Here is a 19883-nt window from a genome sequence, read left to right as displayed (position 1 = left end):
CCCGAACGGGGGCTGCGGGGCCCCGACGCGGAGAGGATGGCGAGAAGGCTGCAGATGCCGAGGCGCCCCGAGACGCCCGGGCGGCAGTGACCCTCCGGCTCCCGCCTCGCTCCACGCGCTTCTCCAGCCCCCGCGACCCTCGGCGCCCCTTCCCAGCCGCGCAGAAACCCCTGCGGCCCGGCCGGCCCCCTCCCCCTGCGAGCCGGCGGCGGCCCTCCAGGCGGGCGGGCGGAGGCCCGGGCGGGCGCGGGCGGGGGCGGGGCGGGGCGGCGCGCCGGGAGCCCGGAGCCCGGCCCTGCGCTCGGTTCGGCTCGCCTCGCGGCGGGCGCCCTCGTCGCCAGCGGCGCACCATGGACGGGCTGCCCGGTCGGGCGCTGGGGGCCGCCTGCTTTCTGCTGTTGGCTGCCGGCTGGCTGGGGCCGGAGGCCTGGGGCTCACCCACGCCCCCGCCGTCGCCCGCTGCGCCGCCGCCGCCCCCGCCGCCTGGAGCTCCCAGCGGCTCGCAGGACACCTGCACGTCGTGCGGCGGCTTCCGGCGGCCGGAGGAGCTGGGCCGGGTGGACGGCGACTTCCTGGAGGCGGTGAAGCGGCACATCTTGAGCCGCCTGCAGATGCGGGGCCGGCCCAACATCACGCACGCTGTGCCCAAGGCCGCCATGGTCACGGCTCTGCGCAAGCTGCACGCGGGCAAGGTGCGCGAGGATGGCCGCGTGGAGATCCCGCACCTCGACGGCCACGCCAGCCCGGGGGCCGATGGTCAGGAGCGAATCTCCGAGATTATCAGCTTCGCCGAGACAGGTGGGTCGGTCCCGCGGGCGGCTAGCTAGAGCCCTCGCTCCCTCCCCCAACCCCTTCTCCTTGCCCACTCCGGCCGCCGCAGCCCGCGCGGTCTCGCGGACACAGACTCCGGCTTGGCCGCTGGCTCCTGGCCCTGAGCGCTCCATCCCGGTTGCCGTCTTCTTACCCCAGGCAGCACACCCCTTCCGTCCTCCTACCCCCGCCGCGGAAAGCCTTGCCCTCCACCCCTGCTCTCCGGAATCCGGCCTTAGCGCCTGTGGGCGCGCGTCCCCCTCCCGGCAGATGCGTGCGGCCCTGGCTCAGCGGGCACTTGCTTGGTGATTGCTTAATGTTTTTGTTTCCCACGATCAGAGTGTATGCTTAGCAGTGTGGATGGAGATGTGTGTGCTTGTTGATATCCGTGGGCCGGAGGAGTGTGTGTGTGTGTGTGTGTGTGTGTATGCGCGCGCGTGTGCGCGCGCCTGTGTGTGTGTGTGTGTGTGTGTGTGTGTGTGTGTGTGTGTGTGCCTGCGTGAGAGGCCCCAGGGCCGCTTCCATCACCGGGCGGCGTCGGCTTGCCAGGATTGCTGAAGCCTCACTGGGGAGAGCTAGGCAACCTCTCTTGGATTGTGTGGGCACCGGAATCGGGCGGAAGGCAGGCTTCTCAACAGGTCCCATCATTTACGCAGAGAAAGACGAAGCTGGGGACAGCCCCGTGCCTTTCGGCTTGCCTGGCAGCGGCAGCAGCTCTCTCGCCCGAGAGCCACAGAGTTTGTAGTTAACAAAGGGTAGAATTCCTTTCTGGAATTTTCCCCCTGCCCTCATTGCAAATTTCTACCACTGTCTAAATATAAAAATCAAGAGGGGAAATAACCACCCTCCTCCCCGAACTTTAAAAGAGAAAAATGTGCCCGCGTTGAAATGCTGCAAGTGCTTTCGACTCCGCTGTCCTTTTCAGGACTTCAATGAGCCAGGCTGGCTTTTGTGCCTGGAGCTCAGCCCCATTTGCGCAGAGGGGACCGCGGAGTAGGTCGCAGTGGGGGAAGCCCTAGTATGGGCAGGGAGCCTCGGGTGGGGGGACGGTTGTGTCCCCAGGCTGCAAATGCCCCCCACCCTCCCAGGAAGCAGTCAGACTGTGCTAGTGCCGCCTGGGGATGAAAAGGGATGAAAAGTTTTGCATGGCCGAGTGTGGAGAAAAGCAGAGACAATCGGGGCTGGCCTGTGCTTAGAAAGAAATGCATTGCTGTTTTAGCTGTCCGACTGAGTCAGGGGAAGCTCGACATGCAATTAGAGAGCTTGGATTAAAAGGTACTTTGGGGCCCAGAGTAGAAATGTGATTCTGGAAGGTCGAGGAGGCCTTTTGGTCCCGATGGCACAAAATGACAGCGGGGGCTGTTATATTTCTGGTCCGTTTCGCGGAGCCAGCTCTTTGACTTATAAATAACAGATTCAGGTCACAGGCAGCTCGTCCAAGACCAGCTTTTAAGGCTGCACTTTCCCCCATTTCAAAGTCAGATGTCAATGTTATTAGAGGAGCCAGGCAAGGCCTGAGGAGGGGGCTTCGGGGGGGCACTGGTAGGAGGTTTGATTAAACCAGCCATAGCCACACAGTTGCCTTGTTTGTTCTTCCTGAAAGAAAAAAAAAGAGAAAGAAAGAAAAGAAAAGGAAAGAAAGAAAGAAAAAAGAGCTTGTCGGAACGGTTGCTGAAATATTGGATGAGAGAGGCGTCATCTCTCCATTGGCATGGCCTGTCTTCTTGTTGAGCTGAATTGTTGAGAAAACTAGCAAGGCGGTTCCCCTTTTCCTTGGAAATTTTGAATGTGCCATTAACGGGGAGCCCGGGTCTTGTCAAAGGCGTGGACCTCATGTTTCAAGGCTAAATGTCCTGTCCCTTGGAACTCACTACTCGGAAACTAGTGCTGCACTTTGCAGTCTGCAAAGCACACTTTCCTGTGTCAGAAATTTGAGCAGGGCTCGCTTGTTTGCAGTGGAGGTTCCACTGGGGGTTGGATCAGATCATGCTTAGGTAAACACTGGAAAGAGGCAGTAGGTGGCTGGGCTGGATTTTGCAATGCCCTAAGTTAACCAAAGGGAAAAAACAAAAACAAAACAAAACAAAACAAAACAAAAAACAAACAGAAAAAGCCACCACCACTCTAGTAAAATAACCCACCCCAAAATCTTCGGTGTGATCCTGGTTTTGTTTTTCAGATTTCACAGACACCCATAACAACTTGTTAAGATCTTGGCCTCCTGACAAGTTCCTCTGTGGAGCTTTGAGGCCTGACAGCCTGTCTCCAGGGAGCCCTGGCCTGGGAGAGGTGAGGCAGGATTTTATAGGCCTGGACCCTCCAGCTCTAACCTGGCCCATGTTTCTCAATGGGAAACGATTTTCTCTGCCTCTCCCAGGTTACCGTCAGAGGCCCTGGCCCCAGGAATGGTATTTCTGGTCAATAACGTCTTCCAGCTGTGCCTGGAGTTAGCATTCCAGCATCATGCAGCAGAGAGTCTATTTCCCCCATTGCCTCGTGTTCTCCTTGAATTAACTTGGCCTGCTCTCCTGCTTCTCCGCAGATGGCCTCGCCTCCTCCCGCGTCCGCCTGTACTTCTTCATCTCCAATGAAGGCAACCAGAACCTGTTTGTGGTACAGGCCAGCCTGTGGCTTTACCTGAAGCTGCTGCCCTATGTCCTGGAGAAGGGCAGTCGGCGGAAAGTGCGGGTCAAGGTGTACTACCAGGAGCAGGGCCATGGAGACCGGTGGAACGTGGTAGAGAAGAAGGTGGATCTGAAGCGCAGCGGCTGGCACACCTTTCCACTCACCGAGGCCATCCAGGCCTTGTTTGAGCGGGGTGAGCGGCGACTCAACCTGGACGTGCAGTGCGATGGCTGCCAGGAGCTGGCTGTGGTGCCTGTGTTTGTGGACCCTGGCGAGGAGTCGCACAGGCCCTTTGTGGTTGTGCAGGCGCGGCTGGGTGACAGCAGGCACCGCATTCGCAAGCGGGGCCTGGAGTGCGATGGCCGGACCAACCTCTGTTGCAGGCAACAGTTCTTTATCGACTTCCGCCTCATCGGCTGGAACGACTGGATCATTGCGCCCACCGGCTACTATGGAAACTACTGTGAGGGCAGCTGCCCAGCCTACCTGGCGGGCGTCCCTGGCTCAGCCTCCTCCTTTCACACGGCTGTAGTGAACCAGTACCGCATGCGGGGCCTGAATCCCGGCACGGTGAACTCCTGCTGCATCCCCACCAAGCTGAGCACCATGTCCATGCTCTACTTCGACGATGAGTACAACATCGTCAAGCGGGACGTGCCCAACATGATTGTGGAGGAGTGTGGCTGCGCCTGACGCAGCAGGGCTATGGCGGTGGGGTGCCAGGACAGTCCCTGATGGGCTTCTTGCAGCCCCTCTTGGAAGGGGGTACACGGCAGGCTGACCACGATTCAGTTGGGCTGCCCAGAAGGTGCCAGGGTGAGGCCTGAAATATTTTTCTACTACTTCATCCAGCAATCAGTCAACAGCAGAGCAAGAACCCTCAACTGACATGAAATACTTTAAAACGCACACGTAGACACGCACAGCCAGACGCATCCTGCCACCCACACAGCAGCCTCCAGGATACCAGCAAATGGATGCGGTGACAAATGGCAGCTTAGCTACAAATGCCTGTCAGTCGGAGAGAATGGGGTGAGCTGCCACCATCCCACCAGCTGGCCTGGCCACTCTGAATCGCGCCTTCCTAGCACACATAAAAGCACAAAGACAGAGACACACACACACACACACAGAGAGAGAGAGAGAGAGAGAGAGAGAGAGAGCACTGGAGCCACCGAGAGGAAAGCAGATGTGGGGAGGGGTGGGGTGGGGGTGTGCGGCAGGCAGAGAGCTGCGTGGCCCCCTTTGCTTGTGCAGGGGCTGCTGTGCCTCAGCATCTGGCCCAATTGTGTAGGCTTCCTCCCTGGCCTGGATCCTTCATGCTGCAGGACCAGGGGAGGCCATAGAGGGAAGGAAGCCCAGAAAGGACACAACCTGCCTCTGGAGCAGTGGCAGTGACTGGTTGACTGTTGCTTGGGTCCCTGGTGTGACTTACATGTGTGTTTGTTTTGGGGGTGGGGAGGGAGGGAGAGGAGAAGGGTCTTTGATGCTTTAAATGATCACTAGCAGTTGACAGGTCATTCATTCCAGTTGTATAATTGAAAAAGGACTTTTCTACCAGGTATGCTCTTTTAAGTTAAAATCTGAACTATTCTAAATGGGAAGAAAAAAGTTGAAATTTATGCCCTTCACTGAGGATATTCCTCTAGGACTCGTTGGGAAAAGGTGAAAGTGACCTAGGCAAGGAGATGAGCTCTGAGGAGGAAATTGTGGGGTGGAGGCATTCTGGAAATGCTGAGTGGGGGTTGCCTCCTCAGCAGGGGATGAGGAAGGGGAGCAGCTTAGCTGGTCTTGGAGAGAAGGGGGAGGCTTTCAGCTGCTTTGCAGAAGTTGCCAGTGTGGGTCCCTGGCCACCAGGGCTGGCCATGGACGTGGCCCCTGCCCGCCTGCCTGCCCGCCAGCCCCTCCTAGCACTTGCAGACCTGCCTGAATGCACATGATATTAGCACTTGCCCATCTGCGTGTGTCCAGAAGTGGCCCTTGGCAGAGCACTGAACTCGCTCACCCCTAAATGTCCAAGTGCCACGTGAACTATGCAATTTAAAGGGTTGACCCACACTAGACAAAACTGGACTCGTACGACTCTTTTTATATTTTTTATACTTGAAATGAAATCCTTTGCTTCTTTTTTAAGCGAATGATTGCTTTTAATGTTTGCACTGATTTAGTTGCATGATTAGTCAGAAACTGCCATTTGAAAAAAGAAGTTATTTTTATAGCAGCAAAAAAAAAAAAATACAGTTAAATGTATTATACATAATTTTGGAACCAAAGAGGCCAACAGATCAGTTTTAATTTTTATTAGATGGTGAGGCCATCTTATATGAGGTAGACATTCTGAACAATCCCTTGAGTGGCCTGCCAATGTTTCAGGGTATAAATGGATTTTGTTTATTCAGTTTGATGTGTCTTTTCTATCCTCACACACCCAGAAGGTAGAGTAAAAATGAATATGGTAGAATGCAGGTGTGTATCCTTAAATCTCCATCTTTATGTTTATTTAATAAAGCTCCCCTTAGGTTCTGTTTCATAATAATTTAAAACCAAACAATTTTCCCATAGACTTGCTGTTAAAGTATTTTACATTTGTGTACAGTTTAAGAAAATAAAAGACTGAGTGCACCGGCTTCCTGCCTTGTGTGATGTCTGGGGGTGGGGGTCTGGGCTGGAGGTGGCGCTGGGAGGACGGGGTTCCAGGTATCCAGCTTTGATGCCAGTTGCCTCCACGGCTCGTTCCCGGCACTCGCTGAGCCCTTGCCATGAGCACGATGTCAGTCAGAGAGCCTAGGAAGAATGGCAGGAGATCAAAATGAAGGACAATTAGCAAATTCATGAATTACACATTTGTTTACTCTTCTAGTTTCAAGACTAATTATATTTCACCAAGGCTGCATCTATTACCGTTTGAAAGTGCCAGTTAAGCCCCCATCCCTGGAAGGACACGGAAAACCTGGGAGACTGCAGGTAGCAGCCTGACCTCCATGCCCACCTCCATGTACGGATAGAGGTGACGGAACCCAGAGGAGGCTAGTATCTTGGTGTCGAAGCACAAACAAGGCTGAGAGTATGCTAACTGTCTTTTTCTGTGGCGATTGTAACTGTTAGTAGCTGGTGCGGGGTGGGAGGGCTTGGGAGTAAAGATACCCAACTGCAGATGTGGCTATGACTTGAGATACCCGTCAAGTGCTGGTATCATGCAGCCCCTATAGGATGCTTTTCTGGGAAATGGCCTCATCTTCATTTTCCAGTGTTTGGAATCTGAAGCTCAGAAAGGTTCAGTGCTTCCCTGAAGTCACACCGTTGGGACAGGCCCCCTGGGCATTTGAGCCCAGGTGCCGCGGCTGGTCTACCTGGGAGGACCGCGCCCTAAGGCTTTGCCTGCATCTGCGGCCCTGCAGGGCCGGGGGGGCTGCTTGGTTTTGGGGTCACATGTGGTCTTTCCAGAAAAATCTCAGGACGTTTGAGCAGGTGGGATCTTAGGGATGATCTAGCCCCATTAAGGTAAATGAGGGAGGCCCTCTGTAGTTGGAGGGACGTACTCAGTTTACAGAGCCAGTTGGTGAGAGGAGGCAGCCTCTAGCCTCTGTCTTTTTTCCGTTCTTTGCTGACCCAAGACAGCTACTGCTCTGCCAGGCTTTCGTCCTGAGGGATAGATTTATTGATCTGCAAAGTCTTGACACAGTATAAAAATTAACGGGGGCAAAGAAGAAAATTTCATTTAAACAGGCCTGGCCTGGGATCCAGCTGCCTTTCTACTCTGCGGTGGGCTGGGCCCAGCTGCTGGTTGCTGTAGGCCCTCAGCCCAGCCCCTGCTCGGCCCCTGGCCCAGGACTTTTTGCAGGCAGCCTCCAGGAGGGGCACTACAAGAGTCACCAGTGTGCTCTGCTGTTTGGATATGGAACACTTCTGGGGCCCTCCTGGCCTGAGTTTCACAGGGTGGTCCATGGGTCCCACAGAAACCCCAGGAAGGGCGTGGAACTCCAGGGTCACGAGGCCAGTGGGCTGGCAGATGTGGTCCCTGCTTGGCATTCTGCTGCCCTGTGCTGGCATGTGTCCCTGTGGGGATTAGGCCCCCTGGGGCAATGGTGGATGGCAGGTTCTCTTCCTGAGAGCTGCAGTGAGGACAGGCAAGCATCCCTGTCCCAGGGCTGGGTGTTCTCCAGCAGGGTCATGAGCTGCCTTCCTATGCTTCTGTGGTCACTGGCTTCCCTGTGCCTTCTTTCTCACTCAGTCCTCAATCCTTATCTCCCAATTGCTCTTTCCCATTCTCTCCCCTTATCTTCCCAGTGGGCTTGTCCTGAGACCCCCACCTCTCCCCAGTGATGCCCCTGGAGCCCCACTGCAGATCTCAAGAGCAAGCCTCCCCACTGCCCCCGGTTCCACTGCCTTTGACCCAGAGCCCTCCTGCTCTGCTTTAGGGCTCCTCTCCCCTCCTTCCCTCTGTCCCTTCCTTCCTTCCTCAGACCACTAGGTCGTTAGCCTCTCAGGGTCAGCCAGAGACAGAGGCTGCCACCCCCACCTGCTGCAAATGTCTCCACCACCCACCCACCCACTGTGATTTGTGGGATCCCACCACGCTGGATTCATCCTGGACTGACCTTCAGACACACCCTGGATCCTCAGTGACTCTGTGAGGTCCAAGAGTAGGAGTGCGCTGGGGAGAGGGGAGCCCCTGTACCTCCCTCCTCTCCTCTCTCATTTCCCAGACAGGTAGACGAAGGGCCCTACTGCAGCTGCAGGCAAGGGTCTTGGGGAGGAATTCTGGCAGCTCTTGCATGTGTCTAGCCCCTGACCCACCAGGCACTCTGGCTGGTCCAGCACACACCCAGCAGGCCCTCTGTAAGGCTCTGTGGGAATGTTTGCTAGGACCCCCAAGGGGCCTGGCAGGCCATCCTGACTCAAGAATCCTGCAGCTGCTTAGACCTCCTGCCAGGGCAGGGACAGGAGATGGGGGGCGTGGTGTCCAAGCCATGGACACTGTTGTGAGCTGAAGAAAAGTGTGCCTTTGCTGTCAAAGAGCAGAAACAGAACACCCTTGCCATGGGCAGAGGCCCTGGGAGCAAACCCAGCCCAGTTACTAGGCTTTCAATGAGATGTTTTGAGCAAATGACAAATTACCGGTGAGCTTTCCAAGAGGAGCTGGGTCTACTGTGTATGAGGCGTGGGGCGTGAGTGGGGTGGGCGTGGCAGGCTGTGGGTGTGCTTGGCTGTGAGGGCGGTGGGGATGGCTGTGAGTGGGAGTGGGGGGGATCGTGGGTGAGGCTGAGTGATGTGATGTTTTGTGATTGTAGGTATGACTGTGTGCTGAGCCATGGGGCGTGCAAGACTGACTGTGGCCGTATGTGATTGACTGTGAGTTTGGGGTGTGTGGTTGGCTGTCTCTGAGGTTGTGTAGGTGCGTGTGTATGTGTGTGGGGTTTGAGATTGTGCGATTGTGCGGTGTGGCTGCATGGTTGGCATTTCTCGCCATTTTCATTTTTTTCCTCATCAAGAGGCTTTGCACTGGCCAGGTATGAACTTTGTGATTGGAATAGTTATAGTTTTAAATGTGTTCTATTGCTGGCAATCCCCCTGTAGTTAGAATTTATGACCACTTCGTGCTGGGCAGGTGCTGGGGGAGCTGGGCTGGGGGGGTCTCAGGCATCGTTTTTGTGGCCTGTGTGGTTGCCGTAGGTGTGATTTCACAACCCCTACTACCCAACCAGGGCCACTCAATGCCAGGGATCACCATAGAGCCAGGGGCATCCTTATAGCCCCAAAGCCGGAGCACTTTGGAATGGTACTATCTAGTCAGTCATTCAGTCACTCAACAAACATTTCCTCTGTGCTGGGAGATCATGCATCATCTCAGTTTAGTCCTTACTACAGCCTGGTGGTGAAGGGGTAACGGCCACCATTATCCCCATTTTACAGATGAGAAAATTAAGGCCAAGAAAGCCGTTCACTGAAGGTGGCACAGCTTATAAGTAGTAGAGCTGAGATTTTCCCCCAAGAGCTGTTTCCAAAGTCACTTACAGTGACCAGGCTGCCCAGGAAGAGGGGCAAGGGCAGACAAAGCTGTTCTGGGCCTCCTCGGAAGAAAGGAGAGGCTGGAGCTCAGGGTTTTCTTGGCTTTTAGTTGGAAGGAGACTGCCCTGCCCCTGACCATGACTCCAGCTTGGCATATCAATGGCATCTGTGCACTGAGCTGCTCTGCCCTCTGGCTATGGGGACAGCCATCCGTGTACCACCCCACTTTCTCTGTGGCTACTGGGTGACATAGCTGCTGGGCCAAATTCTAGTCAAACAGACTATAGAGTAAGCAAAGCAGGGCAGGGGCAGGAAGCCAGTGGCATTGCTGCTGGGCTCTGCAGTGGGGAAGGAGGCAGCCTGGACGATCTCACTGAGAAGAGGCGCTGGAAGCACAGGCTCAGGCTCAGCCCATTTGGTTTTGTGATCCCAGCCTGACCTAACCTCTTGGTGTCCTCACCTATAAAATGGGGACAGTGACTGCCTACCACGGGGTCCAGAGGCTCAGGCAATTGTGAACATATGAGTTCGCTGTTGCTGTTTTCTAGCATGTTCCTCTGTGTTAGGAATGGTGTTGGGTGCCCAGGCAGAGTGCCGCCCTTCCTCTGAGAGGCGTGCTCTGGAACCCCTCTTTTGTTCTCGGTTATTCATTCAGTGAATCTTCACAGAAGTGTGACGATGATGATGTTAGTTAACATTTTTTGAGAACTTACTGCCATCAGATGGAGTGCTTCATAACGCCATCTGGTTAATCTTTACAACCTCCCTGCTAGGCAGGTGAAGTGTGCCCATTTTACTGATGAGAAAGTTGAGGCTCAGGGAAGTAGAGTGTCTTGCTGGAATCCTCATAGCTATTCAAGGGGAAGAGCCATACCTGTAGCTTTCCAGATGCTGCCTCCGATCCCTTCAGTGTTCTCAAGAGAATCTTGGTGCCTGAGCCCCAGGGGACTGGGGGAAATGGAGGAGCGGGTAGGACAGAAAGTTGCTATAAGGTAGAGGGGACCTGGGGGCTGCTGAGAGGCTGCTGCTGGGTACATCTCAGAAAGGCCCTTCAGAAACCCCTCAGCTGCCCCCAACCCTCCTCCTACCCCCATCCCATCCCCATAGGGGGCAGCTGAGGGTCCATCTTCAGGGTGTGTGCCTACCTGCAGGTACCACCTGGTGAGAGTGGCCACTCCGTGAGCAAGAATGGGAACTTGTCTGAGGTCATTGCAGACTCCTAGAGAAGCTGATGGGGGCAAGGACCCATTGAAATGCTGAGAAAATGCTCACTGACCATGTTTGCAAGAGGGATTTCAAGGATGGATTCTCAGACCCTCATAGAGACAGAAGGGGGAGGGGCAGAGGACAGAGGGGGACAGCGGGAGAGAGGATTGCAGAAGGAGCCTTCACTACCTGCCCGCAGCCCAATTCTAGGGAGCTTCCAGTGCCCCTTTCGTCTTCTGGGGGAGGGGCTTCAGGGTTGGGACAGCATTGGTCTTCAGCCTTTGGAGGAGGGGGTGGGTCCACTCACTAGATCCTGGTGGGGGGATGCAGAAGCAGATGGGAGGTGTTGGTGGGAGGGTGGACCCAGATAGCTCACACGACTTTTTGTAGTGGACATTCCTGGCTGCTAGTGCTTCACCTCGTGCTCCAGCCCCGGCATGCTCCTGGTCTGCCCTCTTGCCTTTTCCATGGGCCCTTCCAGCCGATTTCGACTCCCAGTGCCTCCCCTGCACAGTCTCTCTCAGATCTGTGTCTCCCTCTTAAGCCCCAGGGATGCAGGTGGGGAGTAGTTGTTCCTAGGTGCTAATTCCAGCCCTTGTCCAAAATGAGGGGTGCGAGGGCTGGGTTTGCTGTGCTCACTCCCCTCCTCATTACTGTGGGGCCTTCCGATGAAGCGCAAGTCAGGCCCTAGGGTCCCCAGGTGCAGAAGGGAGACTTCCTGACCCTGGGGGCATTCGTGCACCTGCGTCTGTGCAAACACGTGTGAATCTGATCAACCTTTCCACCCTCCAGGGAGCTTCCGGCCTTTGGGACAGAGCCCTGGGCCTCCTTGAGCCCCCAGCCTAGTTTGTAGGCCACTGGGAAACCCTCTCATGTGCCCTCGGCCTCAGAGGACATTCTGAGAGTTGCCAGGCTCTGTGCTGGGGTTCAGTGTGTCATCTCACTTCTCAAAGGAACCCTGTAAGGGAGGTAAGTCACTGCTATTATCCCCATCCACAGACGGGGCTCTCAGGGGGTCTCCTGTCATTCTTAGAACCACAGACCTCCGCCAGCACGTGAGTGCCCCACGCTGGCTGAGACAGCTTCCTAACTGCCCTGCCATGGGAGGGGCTCCAAGGCCACCTGGGCTCCTTGGAGGCCTTGTCCTTCCCAAGAAGGGGTTCAGTGACCCTCTCAACACAAACAGCACAAGTGGCTGGGCCTAGATGGCCCTGAAGTTGCTCCCTGATGGCCTGAAGTTGTAGAAACTGTGCGTTTGGGTGGTTTACACCTGGGGGCGTGGCGCATCAGCTCCAGTTTAGGTAAGTCCTGCTTTTGGGGCATGGTTGGGGCTGGTGCCTGCTTAGGCCTTGCCAGAGGGCTGAAGTCCGTCCCCGTCACCTATTTGGTGGTGGCAGCTGCAGGCCAGCACCGCAATTAGAGAATCACAGAGGATCTTTTTCCAAAACTTGCCCGTGGCATTTTTCTACCCGTCTTGGGTAATGTTTTCAGTGAAACTTGGTGGACCCTGTATAAAATCCTTCTGGGGCCCCACGGCCTCGGGAAGAAGGCTAAGGGGTTAACCAGGGACCCCAGGCCTGCTGTTCACCTCCCCAGTGGAGCCCTCAGGCCCCTCCTGCCCTCTGTGCTGGGTCTCCAGTTCCCATCCGCAGCTCACTGCCTTCACCTGTGTGCCTCGCAAATGCCCTTCTTTACCCCGAACACCCTTTCTCTTCTCTTTATTTGCTAATTGTGGTGCACCCTTATGGCCCTGGAGTCAAAACCCTGACTTCGGAGGCTCATGGAACTCCTGTCCCTATCTCATCTGCGTGGTCTCCCCTTGAGGCTGTAAGCCTGGACTCTAGGGGAGAGCTGGGGTCTGCCATCTGCGTCTCAGACAGAATTAGTGCTCAACACCCACTTGTTAAATGAATGAAGGAAACACCAGTCTCAGGGTGAGGAGTCTGGCCCCACTCACCCATTTCCCTGCTAAAGCAACTGAGGCTGAGGGGGCCAGCAGGACCCAGGGGGAGGCCCAGCCAGGCTAAGACCAGAAGCTGGTGTTCCTGGCTGAGCTGGCACTCCTGATCACGCCTTTGTTATTTTTCTCCCTTTTAAGAGCTCCTCATGCCCCACAGGTGATTCATGCAACAGCATTTTCGAAAGCCTGTAATTTGCCCTGAGTGTTCAGGCTTCATGGTGAAGCGGAGCCTCAAACACAAACGGCTACTGTTGCCTCAGGCCAAGGCAATGTTAACCCGACTGGGTGGCACCCAGTGCCCGGGCTACAATAAAGGGCCCGTGCAGGCTTCCTGGTTCCTCCCCAGGCCTCGCTGCACCATGAAGAAGTTCTCTCTTCCTGCCCTTCCACTTCGGGAAAGTGTGGTTTGCCACCTGAGGGTGTCTCATAAAAGCGCGGCTTTAATGAATCAATCACTGAGAGATGAATTGGTTAATGCTGGCCCCACTCCCCCGTGGATGACTGGCACATTAATGAGTGTCAATTATTTCAGCATTAATCATTAATGCTCCAACCGAGCCAGGGAAAGAGTAGAAAGTACACAAGTCTCATGGGCCAGCCCACTATGCAGTGCAGCTCACTGTCTTCCCTGGAGGGTCTGAGCAAGGCCCATGGCAGGGGGCCTCTTTCAGTGAAAGCAAGTCCCGTGGACTAGGAGTCAGGGAACTGGACTCCGGCGGCATCCTGTAAGCTCTGTGAGGGCGGAGGCCCTGTCTGCTTGTGCACTCCACAATGCGCAAGCACTGGGAATGGTACCCGGCACATAGCACGTGCACAATAAATAGTGGCTGATGGATTGCTTTACCCAGCTCCTGCCACACAGTTGTTTTGTGATCTCAGGCAAGGTTTTTCTTTTTTTGCCCTCTAGCCTATATTTATCTCATTTGAAATTAGATTGGACTAGATAGTTCATTCATTCATTTATTCATTCATTTCTCTAGTAATTCATTCATTTCTCTCACTTCATTTCATAAGGGCCTATTATATGCCCAGGACGGAATCAGTTCCCTACACAGGAGCCAGCATCCCTGTCTCTTTGCATACAATTACCTGCAGCCACCATGAGTCAACAGCCATTCCCATCAGAGAGGCAGGGCCTCTGGGGTTTGGGACGGCATCTGGAGGGGCAGGTTGTCCTGAACCAGCTCCCTGTAAACTTCAGCTCCCAGGCAAAGACCCAGGTATGCCCATTGGCCTCCACTTACAGGATTATTGCATGTTTTTGGTGGCCAAGCATGCCACGACACTACCCACAGTGGTAGGACGAATGCTGGCTTCGCACAGTGTTTCGCTTCTTCTGAGCTCTAGGCCAGGGTGGGCTCTTTCCTGCTTCCAGTCCCGAGTGGGTGGGGCAGATGTCTGCCACAACCAGTCAGAACTGTGCTGGGGTGGTGCTGGAAAGGCTGGTGGTCTTCCCACCAGGGGTGCACTTCTGGGTAAAAGTTAAAAATGAAAGTTTCTTTTCTGTCTTCTGTGAGTCTTGGGAAGGCAGGTCCTTCGAAGTGGAGTGTTTTGGGGGTGGGGTGAGGGTGGGGGAACCTGTTGCTGAAAGCCGAAGACGCGTCAGAGGTTGGTGAGATCCGACCTCTCCTGTAGAGGGAGAACTGAGGTGCAGAGGGGCTGGAACTTGCCTGAGGCCCCACAGCTTAGGGAGCTCAATGTGGCAGCCCAGATACTTCCTCTCTGCTCGTTCTGTGCACAGACTCCAGCGCCCTCCTAAGCAGAGTCTGAACCCCCAAGATGTGATCCTGGCCTGGCACAGTGACATACAACATATGCATATGGCTGCCAAGGCAAGAGGTGGGGCTATGAGAGCACTGAGGGAGGGCTTTCTGGTGGAGGCTGGTCTTGGCTAGATGGTCCCAGGCACCTTCCTGCAGGGCGCTCTGCTCCTGTGGTTTCCTAAGAGGCCACGTAGGCCAGGAGCTAAGAGCTTGGCTCTGCAGGCTGACTATGGAATGGCTTTCCAGATTCCAGCTCCACCCTGTCCTAGCTGTGTGCCCTAAGGCTTGTTACTTAACCTCTCTGTGCCTGAGCTCCCTCACTCATTATACAATAGGGCTAATACTAGTATTTACCTCACAGGCTTATGTGGATTAAAAGAGATAATAAAAATAACAGCTACCAATGACTGAGAGCTCTGGGGTGTCAAGAGCTCTTCTAAGCCCTTGACATATTTTAGCCCAAGTAACCCACCAGAGCTCTATGGGGTATTATTATTTCTGTTCCACAGATCAAGAAACAGTAGTGCAGATAGCATAAGTGACTTGTCCAAGGACACAGTATGACAAGAAGGAGCTGAAATTAAATCTCAGGTCCTGGCGCACCATGCTCTGTCCTGTTGAGTCTGCAGCCAGCTGGCCTCGTGAAGTTGGCTCACGCTGGGGAGGGGGCAAACCTCCTCTCTCCCCCTCCCTGCCTCAGGGCTTGTAGAGCCCCGGCTAGTCCTCTCAGGGCCACCAGGATGAGCATGACCCCCCTTCTAGGCCAAAGCTGAGACAGGGCTCTAGAGGTGTTTAGGAAATAGTAAAGCAAACAACCCAGCACCATTTGCCCTGGACTCCATGCTACCTCATTCCCTATCTTTAGTCTCAGATCTTCTCCTCTAGCAGGTGCCTATCAAGAGTGTCCATGGAGCAAGGCGTGGACTGGGGAGCAATGCCAACGGGCACCGAGGGCCCATGCTGGCACGGCTCACTAGTGAAGCCATGTTTCGTCATGGAGCCAGGTTGCAGGGGATGGCAATCAGGCTAAAGAGAGCTCAGGGTGCATCCTGCCCTGTGAGCCCAGTGGGACCCTGTGCCCTCACAATGCCACTACCGTCAATTCCAGGACTGGGTTTTTGTTAACTACGGCCAACGGGCCAGATCTGCAAGCTGTGAGTGGTTTCTACATTTTTAAATGGTTGAGAACAAATCAAAATAAGAATAATATTTATTGCATGATGTGAAAATTATATGAAATTCAAATTTAGTGCTTATAAAGTTTTATTGGAATACAGCTACCTCATTCATTTACATAGTAGTTATGACAGAAACCCCCTATGGCCCGGAAAGCCTAAAATATTTCCTATCTGACCTGTTACAGAAAAGGTTTGCTAACCATCCTTGGCTGGGTAGATATCCCAGGAGGCCACTGTAGTTCCCTCCTCCGTCCTCCTTCTGGGAGGCCACCGCACTTTTAGGACCCTCCTAGCGCTGATTGGGGCAGAGGTGGACATGTGGTCCTGGCCAAGACAATCACAGTTGGCTGAATGTTGAAATTCACTGTGAATGAGTCTCTCCTGGACATTTAGAGTGTAAGTCAGTCCCTGAAGGGCTGAGGGTGGCCCTTCGTGGTTCCTTAGGGCCCGCATAATGCCCAGTGTAGGGTGGGACTAAATAAATAACGGGAAGAAGGTTGCATTAAAATCAGCAACTCCTTCTCATGCTTACTAGAATGGCTACTATAAAAAAAAAGTCTGAAAAGCAAAATAACAGTGTTGGTGAGTATGGGGAGAAATTGGAGCCCTTGTGTGCCATTGGTGGGAATGTAAAATGGTGCAGCCTCTGTGGAAAACAGCATGAAGGTCCCTCAAAAAATTAAAGAAAAACAACCATATGATCCATTAATCCAACATCTGGGTATATACCTCAAAAAATTGAAAGCATGGGCTCGAAGAGATATTTCCACACTCATGTTCCTTGCAGCATTATTTACAATAGCTAAAACGTGGAAGCAACCCAAGTGTTCACTGATGGAAGAATGAATAAACAAAATGTGGTCTATACACACAATGGAATATTATTCAGTCTCAAAAAGGAAGGAAATTCTGACACGTGCTACAACCTGGACGAACCTCAAGGACATTATACCAAGTGAAAGAAGCCAGTCACAAAGGACAAATACTGGATGATTCCACTTATATGAGGCACCTGAGGGGTCACATTCATAGAGACAGAAGGTAGAGTGGTGGCTGCCGTGGTGTGTGTGACCTGTCCCTTTGCCTGCCAGGCCCCACTTGGAGCAGAATCCAGAGGAAGATGGATTCAGCCACTCCCAGAAACCTTGGAAATGGTGCCAAGGATGGCCTCTGGGGGAGCAGGCTGCCCAAGGAGCCTCCTCAGAAAAGGCTGAGTTCCCAGTGTTGATGCCAAGCCTGCCTAAGGCTGGGCCACCTCGGAGAACAGCCTAGGCCAGCCCACCTGGTTGCTTACAGTCCGCAGAGAAGCTCGTCAGGCTCCATCTAGAACAGCTGCCGCCTTCCCTTACAGGCCCACAGAGATGTGAATGCACAAGGTCCGAGGGTGTTCTCTTTGCCAGGTGCTGGGTGGGCTTTCTGCCATCTCACTTTATTCTACAATTACCCATGAGATGTGAGTACTGTGAGCTTCTGCCTCTCCTTGGGTTTTCTCAAGGCTCTAGACCGGAGCTGGAGGGGATCTGGAAAGGCCTGGAGCTTGGGCTTTGAGACCTAGGGGCCCCGGAGGGGTTGCCAAGTGCCAGGGCCTGCCAGAAATGCCCGGCATTGTCCCCAAATGCCCTTCTGGAACTACCTTGCTTGGGCCCCTACAGGTAGGCCCTTAGCAGCTGATGGACAGAACCTAAAGGAGTGGCCAGTGCCCAGGTCGGAGCAGGCAGGTGTAGGAAGACCAGTGGAGACTCACACAGGGGAGCCCAGGTGAGTCAGGAGCAAGAAGGAGAGCTGCGGCCCATGTGGTGGCTGATTATGGAGGGCTTTCTGTGCGCTAGACACGATGGTAGATGCAAGTAGGAAACATCTTCCATCATGTCTTCACTGTTCTTTGTCTGGGTCTCACAGGAGGGCACCTAACCCTGCCTGGGCGCTTGGGGACAGGTACATCAAGGAAGTCTTCCTGGAGGAGGTGGTCCCTGAGCTAAGTCTTGCAGGACAAATGGGAGTTGATCAGGAAAGAAGCGTAGAGAGAAAGTTCCTGAAGTGGGCGTCCTTGGCCTTTAGTGTTCCCCACTCCCTAGGCTTCCTTCACCATAAACCAGGCCCCTAGAGGACCAATCTGCCTAGGGGAGGTGCCCACAATGCCCCTGACTCTCACACCCGTCTCACAACCCCTGCTCCCTGCCCCCACTCCCTTCTCAGGGCCCTGCCTCAGGCAGTGTCCCCAAACCTCATTTGTCAGGCCCTTTAGCAGAATAAACTGAGGTAAGAGCGCCTCTTCAAAGGGATAATCACGTTTTTTTCTTTAAAAAAAAAAATCATTAGCTGGTGGTTTCATGATTATTGTAAGGCACATCCACTGAGAGAATTGAGAAAACACATAAAAGGAAACAAACAAACAAACAAAAAATCACCTTAATCCCAGCAACCGGAGGGTGCCCACAGTTAATGTGTTAGTGAATTTGCATGGGACTATACCACACATGGCTGTGTATTCAGGTCTACACTGGCTTTTCCTATTAATGTTATAGTAGAAGCTTTTCCCATGCAATCAAACAACCTGTCAAAAGAGCATTTTGATGGCTGTCTCTTAATTTAGGGTCTTTTCTCCTATTGTTGGAAATTTAAGTTACTTCCAATTTTTCTCCTTTGTGAATAATGCTATGATGAACATCTTGTGGCAATTGCATGTCCATGGCTGTGCTTTCCAATGGCTGGATGGTACTAGAACGGTGAGGAGAGGACCGGTGCAAGCAGGTCATCAGCTGCCTGGGAGCGTGGCTTCTCAAACTCTAAGGCGATGCAGGGCCCCTGGGGTGTGTTAAAGCAGATTCTGGTTTAGTGGGTCTGGGCGAGGACAGAGATTTTATGTTTCTAACCAGCCCCCAGGTGAGGCTGATGCTGCGGGAAGGGCACTTTGAGTCGCAAGGCTGCTTTGAAGTCTTCCACCAGCAGCTTGGACGGACTGTGGGGAGGGACCTTTAGCTGCTCAGGATTTCTCTTCTGCCCTGGGCACTTTGGGAAACACAGGCCCTTTGAGGGTAGTCTGAGGGTCCCGGGCAGGCTTGCAGCCATAGTCTGCACCTTGAACCCCTTGAATGACTATCTGAGAGGTCCCTGGGGGCCCCGACTCTCAGCTACCTTTGGGGTCCCTGAGGCTTCCATATGGCCAGACTCAGCTTGGCTTCTTGGTCTGCAGTAAGGTTGATGTTTGCTGGCCTGGGTCATTCCTCTCTAGCCCTTCGGACCCACAAAGATGCCTCATTTTCTCTATCAGTAAAGTGGGCTAGTAATGGGTCCTATTTCACCGGGATAGAATAAGGCAATCCACATATGGTGAGTAGCACTCAGCAAACACTCAGACTTGTTAGCTCCTAGTACGTGAGCAGTGGGTGACCGAGGATGAGGGCACAGGCAGAGCTGGCTCCATTGTGACTTTCCTTGTGCTGTTACTTCACCTCTTGAGTGTCCTTGGCTCATCTGTGAATCCCTCCATTCCCTTTACAGCTTCTTACGAGTGTCCACAGGTACCTGTGCTGTGATGGTGGTGAAGAAAGCAGACATGGTTCCTGTCCTGCCAGAGCCCATTGTCCCAAGTGAGGGTGACAGATGCAAACAAGTAAATAATAACAAATACAAGTAAATAATAACAGGCTCCCCACAGGCTGCAGCCGGGGAGGCCTGCTTTATGTGGGCTAGTTGGGGAAGCTGCACCTCGGAGCGGACAGTTCAGCTGCGTGCTAAGGAAGGACCTACTCACAGAAGGCTGTGTCAGGATGGGGTGGGTGGAACATCCAGACAGAGGAAATGGCATGTGCAACGGCCTTGAGGTGGTACAGAGCTTGGCATGTTGGAGAAACGGAAAGAAGCCTAGTGGAGTCAAAGTGAGGTGAGCAGGGAGGAGACACCACCACCAGAGAAGTCAGAGGGCAGGGCTGCCCACTGTTGATGGAGTGCCAGCGGTCCGTGGCAAGGGTGTAGCATGTATGACCTGATTTAGGTTTTCAGCCGATCCCCCTCGCTGCTGTGAGGAGATTGGACTTTCGCAGGTCAAGAGAGGTGAAGCGAGCGAGCCTTGTCTAGGCCAGAGCCCATGAGGGCTGGGAACAGGTGGTGGCTGGAAGACGCACAGAAGAGCCTGTGCTCAGGTGGGACTCTGAAGGCAGGACAAGCAGGGCCTGGTGATGAACAGGGAAGGGTTTAGGACCACGAAGCTCGGGGCTTACGTGTGGAGAGGGAGCCCAGGAGGCCTGGCTCTTCTGGTTGCCCGAACAAGGTCTCTGGGGAGGCCCCCGACTTGGAGTCCCAAGGGCTGGGTGTGGGGGACTGGGACCTGCT

The 19883-nt window shown here is 54.1% G+C and overlaps 1 protein-coding gene across 1 annotated transcript; it reads left to right on the top strand.

Annotated features, from left to right (window-relative positions):
• The first annotated feature begins 235 nt into the window (after positions 1-235).
• INHBB (inhibin subunit beta B) lies at positions 236-4567 on the top strand. Its single transcript, XM_019749066.3, has 2 exons — positions 236-798; positions 3353-4567. The coding sequence occupies exons 1-2, from the start codon at positions 351-353 to the stop codon at positions 4126-4128; spliced, it is 1224 nt and encodes a 407-aa protein (XP_019604625.2). The 5' UTR covers positions 236-350; the 3' UTR covers positions 4129-4567.
• Positions 4568-19883: the final 15316 nt, after the last annotated feature.

This window comes from Rhinolophus sinicus, chromosome 17 (genome assembly GCF_057876585.1).
Source record: "Rhinolophus sinicus isolate RSI-liver-muscle chromosome 17, RSI-T2T, whole genome shotgun sequence".
In the NCBI taxonomy this organism is placed as follows: domain Eukaryota; kingdom Metazoa; phylum Chordata; class Mammalia; order Chiroptera; family Rhinolophidae; genus Rhinolophus; species Rhinolophus sinicus.
Note: the sequence above shows the minus strand (reverse complement) of the source record. Positions and strands in the feature narration are given on the sequence as shown.

Coding starts and splice junctions, on each gene's coding strand:
- INHBB (XM_019749066.3), top strand. CDS start 351: ATGGACGGGCTGCCCGGTCGGGCGCTGGGGGCCGCCTGCTTTCTGCTG. Junction 799..3,352: donor TATCAGCTTCGCCGAGACAG/GTGGGTCGGTCC, acceptor GCTTCTCCGCAG/ATGGCCTCGCCTCCTCCCGC.